This window comes from Ctenocephalides felis, unplaced genomic scaffold (genome assembly GCF_003426905.1).
Source record: "Ctenocephalides felis isolate EL2017-DRISC unplaced genomic scaffold, ASM342690v1 CF-g0.4_SCAFFOLD_01886, whole genome shotgun sequence".
In the NCBI taxonomy this organism is placed as follows: domain Eukaryota; kingdom Metazoa; phylum Arthropoda; class Insecta; order Siphonaptera; family Pulicidae; genus Ctenocephalides; species Ctenocephalides felis.
The window spans coordinates 112,070,778-112,088,498 of NW_020538040.1; the positions used below are offsets into that span (position 1 = coordinate 112,070,778).

General features: G+C 29.9%; 1 protein-coding gene, 1 non-coding gene and 1 pseudogene across 2 annotated transcripts; 1 reads left to right on the plus strand and 2 right to left on the minus strand.

Annotated features, from left to right (window-relative positions):
* Window positions 1-991: 991 nt before the first annotated feature.
* On the plus strand, window positions 992-3,569 carry LOC113375716 (annotated as a pseudogene).
* Window positions 3,570-5,388: 1,819 nt separating this feature from the next.
* LOC113375717 (cuticle protein 19-like) lies at window positions 5,389-6,157 on the minus strand. Its single transcript, XM_026615662.1, has 4 exons — window positions 6,140-6,157; window positions 5,760-6,062; window positions 5,590-5,686; window positions 5,389-5,507 (listed from the first exon to the last, which is right to left on the minus strand). Exons 1-4 carry the CDS (start codon window positions 6,155-6,157, stop codon window positions 5,389-5,391), a joined length of 537 nt encoding a protein of 178 aa, XP_026471447.1.
* An 8,891-nt stretch (window positions 6,158-15,048) lies between these two features.
* Trnas-cga lies at window positions 15,049-15,130 on the minus strand. Its single transcript has one exon. It is a non-coding gene; the product is annotated as a tRNA-Ser (tRNA).
* Window positions 15,131-17,721: the final 2,591 nt, after the last annotated feature.

Below are 17,721 nucleotides of genomic sequence, written 5' to 3' on the forward strand. Positions count from 1 at the left end.
AAATTTCATCATACTTTAGGGGCATGTATACCAACACAATAAAAAAAAAATTTTGACAATCAGACACTCCAGACCCGCGAAATTTAATTATTAGTAATTCCGGGTACTTTTTGAACACACCTCGTATATAGAAGATATAAGATACGATATATAATATATGTATATTATGAAAGTATTTATTTAAAAAGAATAGAATAATATGCAATATTATATTGATAATGATATGTTTACTCAAACTATTATTGATTATTAACCCATACTTTCGATTCACACAAGTATTGACTATCTAATAATTATTGCAAAACAATTGTTATTTCAACACTGATTCTTATAGAAATAATTGTCATAAACCGTTTATCGTTTTTGTAGCTAGATGTTTTTCATGTTTTTAGTTAATTTTCACTTTATAGTGTTCAGATTTCACTAACAATTTATGAATTGCAATTTAAGTCAGTTGAAAACGTATCTTAATATAAATGCAATAGCAGAGACAAAATAGTTTTAAAATGTATTTTTTTCAAAATGTATTTCTTAGCACTTACTGTGCCATTTATTACAAACTACAGATTACCAAATTATATTCTATTTATTACACAAAGTAACGAGAAAAAACATATGATTTAGTATACACCAGTTTCGATTATTGTTACCTCATATCGTATTAATTTTGTCGAAAATCGTAATCTGTATTATGGTGAAATTTTTGAAATATTATATACTAAATTGTTAGTAAAATATCTATTTTATTGTTGATTTTTTTATGTTGCACTGTTTCTCAATTTCCGGTAATAATATACGTCAGCGTACTTTCTTGGCGAAGACACGCTTGGACAGTTGCGTGATATGGAATTTAAATTCCAAGAGAGGGAGGAAAACGAACGACCTTGGGTGTACTTTTGATCGCGACCGATCGAAATTCGTACGAACTATATAAGGCAAATGTCTCGAAATCGGAGCACCAGTTGAATTTGTGTCGACGAACAGTGCAAACATGGCAATTATCACCAAGGTGGGGACAACAATACTAACTACGTTTAACATAATAAGGAATAGTTTTGATTAATATGTTATGATATCGGATTTCAGTGTTTAGCTATCGCAGCTCTCGTAGGAGTAACCTGTGCGGGATTGGTGCCAGGGCACGTCGGTGGATACTCTCACGGCTACGCCGTAGCTCACGCAGCCCCCGCCATCGGCCATTACGGCTATGGGGGTTATGGATATGGCGCTCACGGCTACGGCGGATTAGGCCAGAGCTACGCCAACTACGTAAGCCATAACGCACACCCGGTGGCCTACGCCGCACATGGTCATGGCTACGGATTGGGATACGAACGCGCCTACGACGGCTATGCTGGCTACGGACACGGACACGGACACGACGACTACGTAATCGATTTGCGATAAAATATTTTTTTATTCTAATGAAGAACGTCGGGTACTATAATTTTTCTATTTGCAGTCTCACCCTAAATATCAATACAACTACGGCGTTGCCGATCATCACACCGGCGATGTAAAATCTCAACACGAAGTTCGCGATGGAGATGTCGTTAAAGGTAAAAAACAAAATCAAACACATTTAAAAAATATAATCAATACCATATTTCTTCAATGCAAATCCTTTTTTGTCAATTACAGGCCAATACTCCTTGGTGGAACCAGATGGTTCCGTAAGAACGGTCGACTACACAGCCGATGATGTCCACGGATTCAACGCGGTTGTGTCCAAAAGTGCACCAACAGTTCATCATTACTAAGTAATTGTTGACAATTAGGAAAATATTCCAGAAACTGACCACCGGCCATGTGCTACTCATTTAGTGAATATAATTTCAAATAGAAAAATCTAAGGCGTTTTGTAATTAATGTACAACAATAGAAATTCTCAACAAAGGAAAGATTTATAAAATTAGTGGATAAGTAACAGAAATATATTATATTGCAATATTTTGTGTTATTATTTTTACAGTACAATATTTTGTAGTATTTTCCATTTAAACAAATATATAATAGGGTAGAGCGGGTATATCCTATCTTTGACAACGTGTAACAATTTTTCTGATTGCTAATAGTCTAAGAGCCAGTGAACTATTTGACTAACCTGTTTTCTCAAAGCTAGAAATTTTTTGAATGATATTTTATTATCGGTACATTAAGAAAGTGCCGGTCTGGCAGGCATCTCGCGATTGCGTCTTCATCCCTCGAGCTTTTGAAAATGTATTTTTTTTTTAATTTGCTGTCACAAGGCTATAATTTCAATATGTTGTAATTTATATATGTTTAAGTGCAAAAAAAAAAATTAACAGACTATTCGGACGATTGTAAGTGTATGCCAGACGATTGCAAAGTTGTCATCGGGATAGTAATTCATAACCAGCTCCAACATAGTTAAAATTTTGAGGGTGTATTCTTTCGACTATTTACAAAGTGTATGTAAATAGCCAGACCATTCAGGCGATTGCAAGCATTTGCCAGTCGAGTACAATTGTATGCCCCCCATACAATTTTTTTTTGTTTCTGAAAAAATGTGAATGATAACTTTTAAGATGATATCGCTATTAAATTGTTATTAAACATCATAAGTAAAATTTCGGAATAAGCCAAAAAACGTGAATTTCAATCTAGTTTTATTTATTAAATGCAATACTTTTTACTTATTTATTTATGGACTGTTTTTTCAAAATTCATTTAATGCAATACTTAGGCTAAAATAAAGATTTTATATTAGGTTGTAACTTACTAAGCTTTTTCTTTTTGTCAATAAATTATATCAAATGTTTGTACATATGATTACATTTGGCCATTTGGTTTTAGTTTCTTCATAAAGCCATTTCTTAACGAATTTACTTAGCTAGTTGACATTTTCTTAACTCAGAATGGAAATATATCTATATTTTATATATATATATATATATTTATGTTAAATCTTTTTTAGTTAATAGGTTGGCAACTAAGTAAGTGCGCGTCTTTTGTTAGAAATTAGTAGTTATCGTTGGCAACTAATTAAGTGCGTATCGTTTGTTAGAAAATCAAGGACAATTTTTGCGTAGAATTAAATAACTTTTTTCTGTATACCATTTTGATAGATGACCTTTTGTAATTTTCCAAGAGGCATTATTATTCCAAGTTTATAAAACTTCTAGTTTTTATTAGCAAAAACTGAATTAGGCACAATTTGACACCATCATGATTTTTTTTTTAATTCAAGAGTTTTAAACAGATATATAGAAGATGGTTTGTGGTCAGAAATATTTGGCGGATGTGGAGAAAAATTTCAAGCCACCCCCAATAATTTTTAAATATAACCAAATTTTTTCTATTAGCCGAATCGATTATTGCTTTAATTAGGTTTTAACTGGACGATCAGAGCAGCATTGAGTGGAAATTCTTTGGGAACATGGTTTTACCCTTTGCAGAAATAAAAATGTAAAATTTGACTAAAATGTTTGTTTTAATATTCCATCTTTCAATAAAACGCTAAACGACAATTACATAACCGATCAAAAAAGTATTTTCTACCAATCTACAGCTAAATTTCTCACTATACAATAAAAAAAAGTGTTTAACATGTAGACTACTTTAACAAACCTAAAGAATCATTTGACGCAATCTAAGAATAAAAACTGCACTTAGTCGCCAACCTTATACTATTTAATGATACAATGAAAACTAGTTTGTTTTAAATTAATTCCATCTTTAGCCATAGTTACTGACAGTGAATACAAAACTAATGTCATATTTACGATTTTTCCGCTTTTAAAGCCTTGTATAAAACACTGTTCGCATAAAGCTTCGCAATTAACTTTAGTATAGTTAATATCACTTTTTTTGTGCACATTTCAAGTCGAGTCTTGTCACAGGCCTTAACATAAAGCACTTTGCCAAGCAGTCAGAAACTTGATTTGCCTAATTTTTGGGTAATTTTTATAAATTGGAATATTAAAGATTAAAATAATTAGTGAAGGGCTATTTGAACTATAGAATTTTTGCATTGCGCAACATTATTTTTCATAATGTTTAGTTCTATATAAGCAGTATCGCATATATCATTTTTAGATTATAATGGGTAGTTGTAGTTTCATTATAAAGTAACGAGAAATATTCAAATCTCAATTACCAAAATTTTCAAATTTCCCCCTGAAATTACAAATTGCCCCCCAGTGGGGCGTGCGCCCCACGTTGGGAAGCACTAGTCTATAATAATAATAAAATTATAGTTAACTACTAACTTGAGTTATAATCGACAGCGGCCTTAAGTAAATCATTTTTCGTGGCATTATATAAAAATTACATTAAAAAAAAACTTAACAGTCTTTTGTGCTGGTGTTAATTATGGAGACAGTGAAAATAATTTGTGTTATATGCAGGTTTGATACTTGCGGGAAAACAATAAAAATTTGTCTGGCATACACTTACAATTGTCCGAATTGCCTGTCCATTTATTTTTGCACTTAAACATATATAAATTACAACATATTGAAATTATAGCTTTGTGAAAGCAAGTTAATTTTTTTTTTAACTTTGCAATCGTCTGGCATACACTTACAATCGTCCGAATTGTCTGTCAATTTATTTTTGCACTTAAACATATATAAATTACAACATATTAAAATTATAGCTTTGTGAAAGCAAGTTAAAAAAATTTTTTTTTAAACTTTGCAATCGTCTGGCATACACTTATAATCGTCCAAATTGTCTGTCAATTAATTTTTGCACTTAAACATATATAAATTACAACATATTAAAATTATAGCTTTGTGTAAACAAGTTGAAAAAAATAATTTTTTTTTAAACTTTACAATCGTCTGGCATACACTTACAATCGTCCAAATAGTCTGTCAATTTATTTTTGCACTTAAACATATATAAATTACAACATATTAAAATTATAGCCTTGTGAAAGCAAGTTAAAAAAAATTTTTTTTTTACATTTTTAAAAGCTCGAGAGATGAAGACGCAATCGCGAGATGCCTGCCAGACCGGCGCTTTCTTAATGTACCGATAATAAAATATCATTTAAAAATTTCTAGCTTTGAGAAAACAGGTTAGTCAAATAGTTCACTGGCTCTTAGACTATTAGCAATCAGAAAAATTGTTACACGTTGTCAAAGATAGTATATACCCGCTCTACCCTATTATATATTTGTTTAAATGGAAAATACTACAAATTGTACTGTGAAAATAATAACACAAAATATTGCAATATAATATATTTCTGTTATTTATCCACTAATTTTATAAATCTTTCCTTTGTTGAGAATTTCTATTGTTGTACATTAATTACAAAACGCCTTAGATTTTTCTATTTGAAATTATATTCACTAAATGAGTAGCACATGGCCGGTGGTCAGTTTCTGGAATATTTTCCTAATTGTCAACAATTACTTAGTAATGATGAACTGTTGGTGCACTTTTGGACACAACCGCGTTGAATCCGTGGACATCATCGGCTGTGTAGTCGACCGTTCTTACGGAACCATCTGGTTCCACCAAGGAGTATTGGCCTGTAATTGACAAAAAAGGATTTGCATTGAAGAAATATTGTATTGATTATATTTTTTAAATGTGTTTGATTTTGTTTTTTACCTTTAACGACATCTCCATCGCGAACTTCGTGTTGAGATTTTACATCGCCGGTGTGATGATCGGCAACGCCGTAGTTGTATTGATATTTAGGGTGAGACTGCAAATAGAAAAGTTATAGTAGCCGACGTTCTTCATTAGAATAAAAAAATATTTTATCGCAAATCGATTACGTAGTAGTCGTGTCCGTGTCCGTGTCCGTAGCCAGCATAGCCGTCGTAGGCGCGTTCGTATCCCAATCCGTAGCCATGACCATGTGCGGCGTAGGCCACCGCGTGTGCGTTATGGCTTACGTAGTTGGCGTAGCTCTGGCCTAATCCGCCGTAGCCGTGAGCGCCATATCCATAACCCCCATAGCCGTAATGGCCGATGGCGGGGGCTGCGTGAGCTACGGCGTAGCCGTGAGAGTATCCACCGACGTGCCCTGGCACCAATCCCGCACAGGCTACTCCTACGAGAGCTGCGATAGCTAAACACTGAAATCCGATATCATCACATATTAATCAAAACTATTCCTTATTATGTTAAACGTAGTTAGTATTGTTGTCGCCACCTTGGTAATAATTGCCATGTTTGCACTGTTTGTGGACACAAATTCAACTGATACTTGAAAGTCGGGGAGTTCGTCTTATATACCATAGGCAAAAATTGTTTTACTTGCGTAATATTAATTATGTATGGTGAACGAGTAACAATTATATATAAATACATATTTAAATATACATATATAGCAATATGTGTATGTAAAATATGTATTGTAGCCATTATGTTATAAAATTATTTGTAAAAATATAGAAATGAATTTGATGATATGCATGCCTTTTTATACAAAACTTAAGTGTGCATACGAGTCAAGATGGCCAATAATAGTTACACATTGTTATACTTTGTTAACTCAATTTTGAAAAACTATTTTTTTAAGAAATATATTATTTCTAAGAAAATTTAAAGAATGAATGTTAATTCCATGTCATAATTTAATTTGATGGTTTATAGAAAATTTTAACATATATATATATATATATATATATATATATATATATGCCCTTAAAAACTAGAAATTAAATTAAACAATTTGTACGTTTATAATTCTGCTGTTGGTTTAATTTTTTAAAATCATTCAATAAAATCAAACAAAAATGTATTTCATTGTGATAGCTTCAAATAATCTCAAAATTATGCCATAATGAATGAATAGCATTTGTAAGAATATTCTTAAAGAAAAAGTTTGTGATTTTATTTCAATTTTTTTATCTTAGTATTTAATCGTCAAGATTGTCAATGAAAAATAAGTTTAACAATAATGTTTTATATCTGAAGTATAAAAATGAGTTTTGAAAAAGCTTGATAGCATAAATATAAATATAAATATAAATATATATATATATATATATATATATATATATATAAATAAATATATTTGTAATAGCCCAACCGTCGAATCAAAAAAAAAAGATTAAATAACAAAATTATTTATTCCATTAAACGTTTCGACACTTGATGTGTGTCATCATTCAGTAATCAAACCAGGAAAAACAGGAAACATTAATTATGACGTAAAATTGATTGAACACTAAATTTGTGTAAAATAATAAAATACTATTATATTAACAAACGAGAAATAGGAGGAGCACATATTGCCCTCCTATACTTAATGTTATTGGTAGCATAGCAATGTTTGCATTTAGTGTTCAATCAATTTTACATCATAATTAATGTTTCCTGTTTTTCCTGGTTTGATTACTGAATGATGACACACATCAAGTATCGAAACGTTTAATGGAATAAATAATTTTGTTATTTAATCTTTTTTTTAATTCGACGGTTGGGCTGCAAAAATATTACAAATATGTATCAACGTCGACAAAACTCTCATGATATAAATATATATAAATATAAATATATATATATGTATATGTATGTGTGCGTGTGTTGATAAAACTATAAACTATTTATTCAGGCATCCATCTAGATAATAAAGCTAAAGAAAACTATATTTTGTTTATTAAGGTGAATATAATGGTCCATACATTTAATTGATATTTCCTAGATTTTTTTATTATGTTGATAAGGGTTTCTTCTTCAGGCTATTAATTCAATAAATAAACTAGCTGTAAGTGGAATTCTGTCTTAAGGCAATTAAGGCATCGTGCCTTAAGGCAAATTGCTGGAACTTCCCGTACCAAAAATTATTATTTTTTAAACGTTCTTAATGTTAAATGATTAACATTTTTGAAAAAAAAATTACTTTGAAAAATATTTTTGAGAAACTATAAATTAGACAAAAAATTACTTTTTTTTGAAAAAAAAAAAATTGAAAAAATTTTTTTTTCTTTAATTTTTTTTTTTGAAAAAAATTTTTTTTTTTCATTTTGACATATTGTGGATGATCTGAACTTTTTTTTTCAAAGCAATCGTACTGCTTTAACTGCATAGGGACAAAATATAAAGCGCGTAAGCGCCGCGTCGCTGTCTAACGCATAAGCATTGGTACGGAACCCACAGGAATGTTAACAAAATGTATACTTATTGTAAAAACCTCTATAAAATATCTGATAATTTGATGTGCATATGTCATTTGATCATTTTTGACCGCCAAATGACTCATTTTTTTACTTTTGCCTCCATACCTTCATGAAAATTTTATCGATTCTTCATCTTGTCAATACAAGTAAAATGTTTTTTGAATTATTCAAATCGAACGCTCCGTTCTCTTAAAAACTGAGTTACCGTTGTCGGCACTTTTTGCCCCGTATCTTCGGAACGGCTAGACCTGCCTCCGCCAAAAACTAATCAGCACGTCTCCTTATCAATACGAATCGAATGTTTTTTTAATTATTCAAATCGGTTGATCCGTGTTCCCGAAATCGTCGACGAAAATTTGTATCAGCACATACATACACACACGTACATACATACATACATACACACACACACACACACACACACTTACATCCATTTTTTCTAAGGTATGCCAAAATATTCAGAAACCTCTGAAACGTAAAGATATATAAAAATTTTCATTTTTGATTTTTTTGCGATTACTATAACTTGCCCTACAGGAAGTTAAAAAGACCTTATCGAATTACCTTTTTCGTAATTCACGATTTCGCAAACCATAAAATAATATCACCGCCCGGCCGATATAGACTATTCATTTTACTAAACCTAAAATTGACAATACATCTTATAAAACAATTAAATAACGTATACTTGAAAATAATATTAAGGTCTCCTTATTAAAAAGCAGTGCTCACAACCATAAGAACAAACAACTAACAAATATGGATTTTCAAATATTGCCATTTATCTCCCGATATCTATGTCGAAGAAATCAAGGTGATGGCTAGCTATACATATTTCCTCTACTTTCAAATATTGTTGTTAATAAACCTTTAACACTACTTGTGTTTGAGATATCGGGGAATCTTTAAGCCCCGCACTACCCTATCTGATAATGTCATCAAGATTAAAATGTTAGGTTAAGAAATGAACATCACAACAAATTATAGTAGCAGTTCAAATATATATATATATATATATATATATATATATATATATATATATATATATATAGAAATATAACTTCAAGTGTTATTAACATCCCGTAGGGTAAGTTATTGTAATCGTCCAAAAATCGAAATAAAAAAAAATTACATTTCTTCACGTTTCAAAGGTTTTGGAATATGTTGGCATACCTCAGAAAAAATAGATGTGTGTGTATGTATAAATGAAAACAATTTTTCGTCCACGTTTTTGGGCGCACAAATGAACCGATTTGAATGGTTCAATAAACATTGGATTCCTATTGATAGTAAGATATGATGATTAGTTTTTGGTAAGGCAGGTCCAGCCGTTACGGAAATACGAAGCAAATAGTGTAGAAAATAGAAATTGAGTTTTTGAGAGATTTTTTAATGATTGGGGGAAGTGGTGATTAGTTTTTGGCAAAGGGAGGTCCTGTCGTTTCGGAGATACCGAGCAAAATGAGCAAAAAAATTGTAGATATGGATACAATTTTTCGTCCACGTTTTTGGACGCACGAATGAACCGATTTGAATAGTTCAATAAACATTCGATTCCAATTGATAAAGTGAATAGGGTAGGGCGGGGCTAGTTGAGCAAATTTTTACTCAAACGGATGTAGCTCCTCAATGAAAAGTCTCAATAAATTGCTATACGGCTTAATGAATTTCTTGTTTATCGCTTAACAAAAGTGTTAATACTAATTTTTGGTAATAAGTAAAATTTAAAAGCTACAGCTGTGTAAATGCAAAAAGTCAAGTATGCTCAATGTACCCCATAGGTGGGGCAAGTTGAGCACTAAAAAAGTATAATGAAATTATAGGTTCAATATTGATTAGTGATGAAATAAAATAAGTTTTTAATAACCAGTTCTATATTTATAGTCTTTATTGACAGAGAAAACAAAACTTATAGTAATTTGCTTTGAATAATTAACGATTAATTAACCTAGGAATTATTTTACCATTATATTCAGTATTTTGGTTTAAAATCATTATTTCTTTATATCATTACTCATAAACTTAGCTTAAATCTTAAACATAATAATTAATTTCTGGAAGTTAATGGTAATTGTCTTAGTGACAGAACAAGTTTAGCAACTATGCTCAACTTACCCCAACTCGGAATTTCAAAATAAAAGTGAGTTTTTAAAAAAACCGTGAGTACTATACCCAGAATCTCTGTGAATATTAAAAGTACTATAATTATATGGAAGAATATGAAATACCTGGTTAAAAATAAATAACATTTGACTAAACCAGACAAAAACTCGTTATGAATGACTTTTTTACTTTTTGGTCTCAAAATAAACGAAACGCCCGTGAGCCTCACTCATTTGTCCAGCGGCTACTAGCGATCGCGGGATGTCTATTTCTCCCAAATCTCTATCTTTCCGCCATATAATGCCTAAACGGACGGTGAATAGTTTTCGAGATATTTCTATTGCACAACTTGCCCCTATGCTCAACTAGCCCCGCCCTACCCTATCAAAAGTAGTTTGGATTTTAATTTTAATCACTAATATATTTCAAATAAATAATTTTAACTTTACTATTCAGTTAATATAATTCTTATAAATATTAGTCGATGTTCTTCATTTTCAATTTGATTAATTAAGTTTTGATTATTTACTTTTTTGTAAACATGTATAAATTACAGTATTTATAATAATCTTCATTTGAAAACATTTATTATTCCTCGAATATTAAATTATGATACGGGAAGTTCCAGAAATTTGCCCTTAGGCACGATGCCATACACCACTAGTTTTATCTGAAGATTGCATATAACGCCTGAAATATTTTACGTAGCTTGATCGAACATGGCAAAACATAATTTTAAAATAATTAATTATAATTCTGACATAACTTATATCCATTAAGAGAAATTATTGATAAAATAAATTTCGTAAAAAAAAATTTGATTAAAAAACACGTTATACTTAATTGTTTTATTATTATTATTTCACTTTGTTTATGGGTTTTTGCATTAGTAGTTAGAGCTATAGAATTTGAATCAGGGGTTCAGGATAGCAGTTCAGGGATAGCAGTGACATCACTTTTTATTTGGAAATGTAGATGTGCAAGATGTGCTATATATATATATATATATATATATATATACATATATAAATATATATATATATATATATATATCATATCAGCAATTCTTTGTTAACAGTATCACGCAAGGAAAATCATACATTATAAATAAATACTATAAATATTAAATAATACATGTAGAAAAATCATACATTACATATAAAATGAATATAGAAAAGTAAACAATATTAACTGAACATGTTTTGTTTTTAATTTTAAAACTGAAAATTTTCACTGACGACTGCCTGAAAATCATTATTCAAGATATGTCTCAACGTCGAACAAAAAAATCTAATTATTATATACATACATATATATATATATATATATATATATATATATATATGTATATATATATATATATGTATATATATATATATATATATATATGTATATATATATATTATATGTATATATATATATATATATATATATATATATATAAACTTGGTTTATAATGTATTGACTTAAAATCAAATACAGCCGAGTGTCCGTTATTTTTAATTTTACGTGATTGCATCAAATATATGTAATAATTTTTATCGGGTAACGCAACAATTGTTGTTAAAATAACACTTTTATTTTGTATCAATGGCACGGCCTACAAATGGCGATGATTCTGTAATAATGTTGCATACATTTATATTATAACACGAATGGAATTGCTCTAATTAAAATCGTTTTATGCATAAAATATCTGTGGTCATTTAAAATGGTCAGGACACGCTCGGATGATTGTAAGATAATGTGGTGCAAACGGCCTTGAAAGTACGTTCGAATACGTAAACTTGAATTGTATAAAAAGAGATTAGCGTACCTAATTCAGTATCAGTCAATTTAGTGTGATTAATTAAATAGGACATTAAAATGGCCTTCTTAAAGGTATGTGATCTACAAAAATATCTAAATATAACAATTGTGCTTTTATTTTATCAATGTCGAACTGACTTATCGAAATTTAACTTAGCGAAAATTTGGAAATGAACTTTGATTTAACTCTTATAATTAGACTTATAATAATAAGCTTACTCTTTTATCATACCTTACTTCAGATAACACAAGTCCACAATATAAAAAAAAGTTGTCTGTAGGTATATATATATATATATATATATATATATATATATATATATTCTAAAGTACTTTTTAACATTCAACATGAATCTAAAGTCAAAATTGGGGATCAAACTGAAAAAAAAACTGAGGAAAATAAAAAAAAAAAACGATAAAATCTTCGAACAAGTAGTTCTTTTGCATGATGATTGAAATCTTAGGATTTCTGTCGTTTGCTGATACTTTTCTCATTAAATGAAACACGCAACGGATTTCTGTAACGCTTTTTCATCTTTATTGAGTTTCTTTTTGTAGAATCTATTCTAAAATAAAAAAATCTTATTTTGGCATGAGTTTCTCAGAAAGTTAGTGGCTAAAAGCATTAGATTTTACGTGAAAATAGCCCTTGCACGATATTACGGCATCATTCAAACTAGTGGGGCATGGCATCGTGTCATAAGGCTGGAACTTCCCATATTAAATATTCGAAAGAAAAAGACAGTAATCAATAAATATTGATCAATGATTAATAACAATTATTTTAAACATTTTCTAATAGATAATTATAATCACTATATATTTTATCGTTCATATAATATACAGTGACGATCTTATCGCTCAAAAACACTTAAGAAAGTTTACATTAGCAAGAAGTGGCGAATGAATTCATCTGAGGATATATTTCTCACGATCAAAATAACGCGTTTGAAATATGTACTTTTTCACACTAAATCGTAAATTTAAAAAAAAATTATATTTGAAGTATAAAACTTTGTATATTTTTGAAAATTAAAAAAAAAAACATTTCTGAAAATTTTGAAACCGTTTAAGTAAACATTAAAAGTTAACAATCTTGGTATGGATTCCAACAAAATTGTAACAAAATTAATACTCATTTTTAAAAGTTTTATCTAATATCTAATAACTTGATGTGCATATGTCTAATGATCATTTTTGACAATCATCTTTTTTTTTGCTCTTTTGTCTGTATCTCCGAAACCGCTACACCTGCCTTACCAAAAATTTCATTAATTATTCATTTCCTCAACACAAGTAACATGTTTTTTGAATAATTCAAATCGCGTACTCCGTTATCTCAAAAATTGAATTACCGTTTTTGGCACTTTTATGTCCCGTATCTTCGAATCGGCTGGACCAAAAACCAATCAGCATCTTTTTTCATCGGTAGAAATCGATTTTTTGAGTCATTCAAATCGGTTGATTTGTGCGCCCGAAATCGTGGACAAAATATTGTATCTAAACATACACAAACACAAACACACATACATCCATTTTTTCTAATAATTAACTTCTAAAAAATGTTCAGAAACCTTCAAAACGTGAAGATAAGCAAAAATTTTCATATTCGATTTTTTGCGAAATCGTGGACAAAATGTTGTATCTAAACATACACAAACACAAACACACTTACATCCATTTTTTCTAACAATAAACTTCTAAAAAATGTTCAGAAACCTTCAAAACGTGAAGATAAGCAAACATTTTCATATTCGATTTTTTGCGATTACTATAACTTACGAAATTGTAGTAATAAAATTCATCACATAGAGATAGAGCAATTGTTTAAGTTGCTATCATCTATAGTTGCAAGTTGAGCAATCGAAATATCTCGAAAACTATTCACCGTCCGTTTAGGCATTATATGGCGGAAAGATAGAGGTTTGGTATCGCTAGTGGCCGCTGGACAAATTAGTAAGCCTCACGGGCGTTTTGTTTATTTTGAGACCAAAAAGTAAAAAAGTAATTAAAGTAATTCATCACAAGTTTTTGTCTGGTTTTGTCAAATGTTATTTATTTTTAATCAGGTAAATGTTATTCTTCCATATAATTATAGTACTTTTAATGTGCACAGAGATTCTGGGTATAATTCTCACGGTTTTTTTATAAACTCACTTTTATTTTGAAATTCTGAGTTGGGGTTAGTTGAGAATAGTTGCTAAACTTGTTCTGTCACTAAGACAATTACTATTAACTTCCAGCAATAGGTTTTGTTTTTTCTGTCAATGGAGACTATAAATATAGAACTGGTTATTAAAAACTTATTTTATTTTATCACTAATTGACATTGAACCTATGATTTCATTATACTTTCTTAGTGCTCAACTTGCCCCACCTATGGGGTACATTGAGCATACTTGACTTTTTGCATTTAAACAGCTGTAGCTTTTAAATTTTATTTATTACCAAAAAATAGTATTAACACTTTTGTTAAGCGATAAACAACAAATCCATCAAGCCGTATAGCAATTCATTGAGACTTTTCATTGAGAAGCTACATCCCTTTAAGTAAAAATTTGCTCTGAATTCTGAATTGTTTGACACCAAAAATGGGAAAAGTATGATGTCAATGTTAGGTTCAGAATTAATACGATGAAAAACGCTGGAATAAGTGATAAATTTATTTATAATAATATAAATTATTTGAAACAACTACCTTATTACATTATTGTATTACCGATTAAATTAGTAATACTGTCTAAAAATTTAAAAAATCCTGCTACCTTCTAATTATGAAAGAAATTGTACTTAAATTACTTTTTATAGATCAATAATTTAGTATGACACTTTTATTACTGATTGTTTATTATAAATCGCACTAGTGAATCCTGCTATAACCTCAATAATTATTCATTGAGGTTTCAATTTATTTTAATGCTCATTTTGTAATAGAATTTACGATTAAAATAAATTATTAAGTGTTGCCAACATATAAGAATATTTTTACTTTTATTGTTAAGCCAAAAAAATATACAAAAATTTTCGCAGCCGGTAGGATCCGAACCTACGCTCCCAGAGGGAATCTGTTTTCGAGTCAGACGCCTTAACCACTCGGCCACGACTGCTACAGGGAAATGGGTTGCAATTTGCTAACTAATTTCGCAGTATACAATGTTTTATTTTATTTACAAAATTATAATAATATTTATTCAGACTTGCAACAAATATTTGGGCACTATAATTGATATAATTAAATATGCATAAAATAATTTTTGTCTTATGGCAAGTTGAAGAAGTTTCCGAGATGAGTATATGATTTATTTTCAATATATTAATTTATCAAGGATTTAAAAGTATACTGTTATAATGTGAGAAATTATTGCAGAATATTCTATAATCTAAAGATGTCAGTTATTTTTGACAAATGATTTTTTTATTATTATTATCTCTTTTATTCACAACTGTCCAGTAAAGGACATTCAATAAATTTGATGAATTTACAATAGTCAGCCGAAACGGGACATTGTATACTACAAAGGCATGTTGGAAAAAACAACTCAGTAGTTGTTTTTCCATTCGATATAAAATTCACAATATTTTATTAATAATTATATAATTTTAACTATTTACTTATTAAATAATTTCTTATAAATAATGATTAAATTATTTCCATTTTTTATCAGGAGAGTTAATGGCTTAAATCCAGTGGCGCTTTTCTTTTCAATCTTCTTGGATAGTTTTCTGTTATCAACGAGCATGCTAATGAATTTGGGTGACTGATTAGCTTGTTCCTATACAAATGATTTAAATATTATATATTATTGAAAAACAAACACCCACGGCGGATTATTCGAAACTTTTGTTGTTTTAACCGACCTCCGTCGCGGGGTCTGAAAGCGTTGAACAAAGCGTGAACTCTTCGATTCTTAAACTTATTTCGCTACTGGTACATATTCAAAACACTTGCTTTATTAACTTCCCGTAGGGCAAGTTATAGTAATCGCAAAAAAATCGAAAATGAAAATTTTTATATATCTTTACGTTTCAGAGGTTTCTGAACATTTCGGCATACCTTAGAAAAAATGGATGTATGTATGTGTGTGTGTGTGTGTGTGTGTATGTATGTATGTATGTACGTGTGTGTATGTATGTGCGGATACAAATTTTCGTCGACGATTTTGCGAACACGGATCAACCGATTTCAATAATTCAAAAAAAATTCGATTCGTATTGATAAGGAGACGTGCTGATTAGTTTTTGGCGAAGGTCTAGCCGTTCCAAAGATATGGGGCAAAAAGTGCCAAAAACGGTACCTCCGTTTTTAAGAGAACGGAGCGTCCGATTTGAATAATTCAAAAAACATTTTATTTGTCTTGACAAGATGAAGAATCGATCAAATTTTCATGAAAGTAGATCCAGCGGTTTCGGAGATATAGAGGAAAAAGTAAAAAAATGAAATAAAATTTTTTTTTCGAAAAAACTAATTATTTGTCCAATTTATAGTTTCTCAAAAATCTTATTTTTTCAAAGTAAATTTTTTTCAAAAATGTTAATCGTTTTTAAAAAAATAATAATTTTTGGTACGGGAAGTTCCAGCAATTTGCCTCATGGCACGATGCCTTAATTGCCTTAAGACAGAATTCCACTTACAGCTAGTTTTTTAAAAAAATTGTACATTGTTAACGTCCCGTAGAGTAAGTTATAGTAATCGCAAAAAAATCGAAAATAAAAATTTTTATATATCTTTACGTGTGTGTGTGCGTGTATGTATGTGTGTGCGGATACAAATTTTATTCGACGATTTTGGGAACACGGATGAATCAATTTAAATAATTCAAAAAACATTCGATTCGTATTGATAACGAGACGTGCTGATTAATTTTTGGCAGAGGCAGGTCTAGCCGTTCCGAAGATATGGGGCAAAAAGTGCCAAAAATGGTACCTCAGTTTTTAAGAGAACAGAGCGTCCGATTTTAATAATTCAAATAAGCATTTTACTTGTATTGAGAAGATAAAGAATTGATCAAACTTTCATAAAGGTAGGTCTAGCGGTTTCGGAGACCTAACGAAAAAAGTAAAAAAAATGCCATTTGGCGGTCAAAAATGATCATTAGACATATGCACATCAAATTATCAGATATTTTATAGAGATTTTAACAATAAGTATAAATTTCGTGTACATTCCTATAGGTTCCGTATCAATGTTTATCCGTTAGACAGCGACGCGGTGCTTACGCGCTTTGTATTTTGTCTCTATGCAGTTAAAGCAGTACGATTGCTTTGAAAAAAAGTTCAGATCTTCCAAAATATGTCAAAATAAAGAAAACCTTTTTTTCAAAAAAAAAAAAATTGAAAAAAAAAAAAAAAAATTTTTTATTTTTTTTTTTAAAAAAAGTAATTTTTTGTTCAATTTATAGTTTCTCAAAAATCTTATTTTTTCGAAGTAAATTTTTTTCAAAAATGTTAATCGCTTTTAAAAAAATAATAATTTTTGGTACGGGAAGTTCTAGCAATTTGCCTTAAGGCATGATGCCTTAATTGCCTTAAGACAGAATTCCACTTATAGCTAGTGTTATCGTAGCATAGTGGCGGACATAGCTCAGAGGTAGCATGTGCGACTTACAAGCCGGAGATCGTTGGTACGATCCCCGGCGCTTCCAAATGTAAAATATCGATAGAATGTATAAGAATTTCAAGTGTGAGATGTATGTAAAAA

Coding starts and splice junctions, on each gene's coding strand:
- LOC113375717 (XM_026615662.1), bottom strand. Junction 5,687..5,759: donor GACACGGACACGACTACTAC/GTAATCGATTTG, acceptor TTCTATTTGCAG/TCTCACCCTAAATATCAATA. Junction 5,508..5,589: donor CGATGGAGATGTCGTTAAAG/GTAAAAAACAAA, acceptor TGTCAATTACAG/GCCAATACTCCTTGGTGGAA.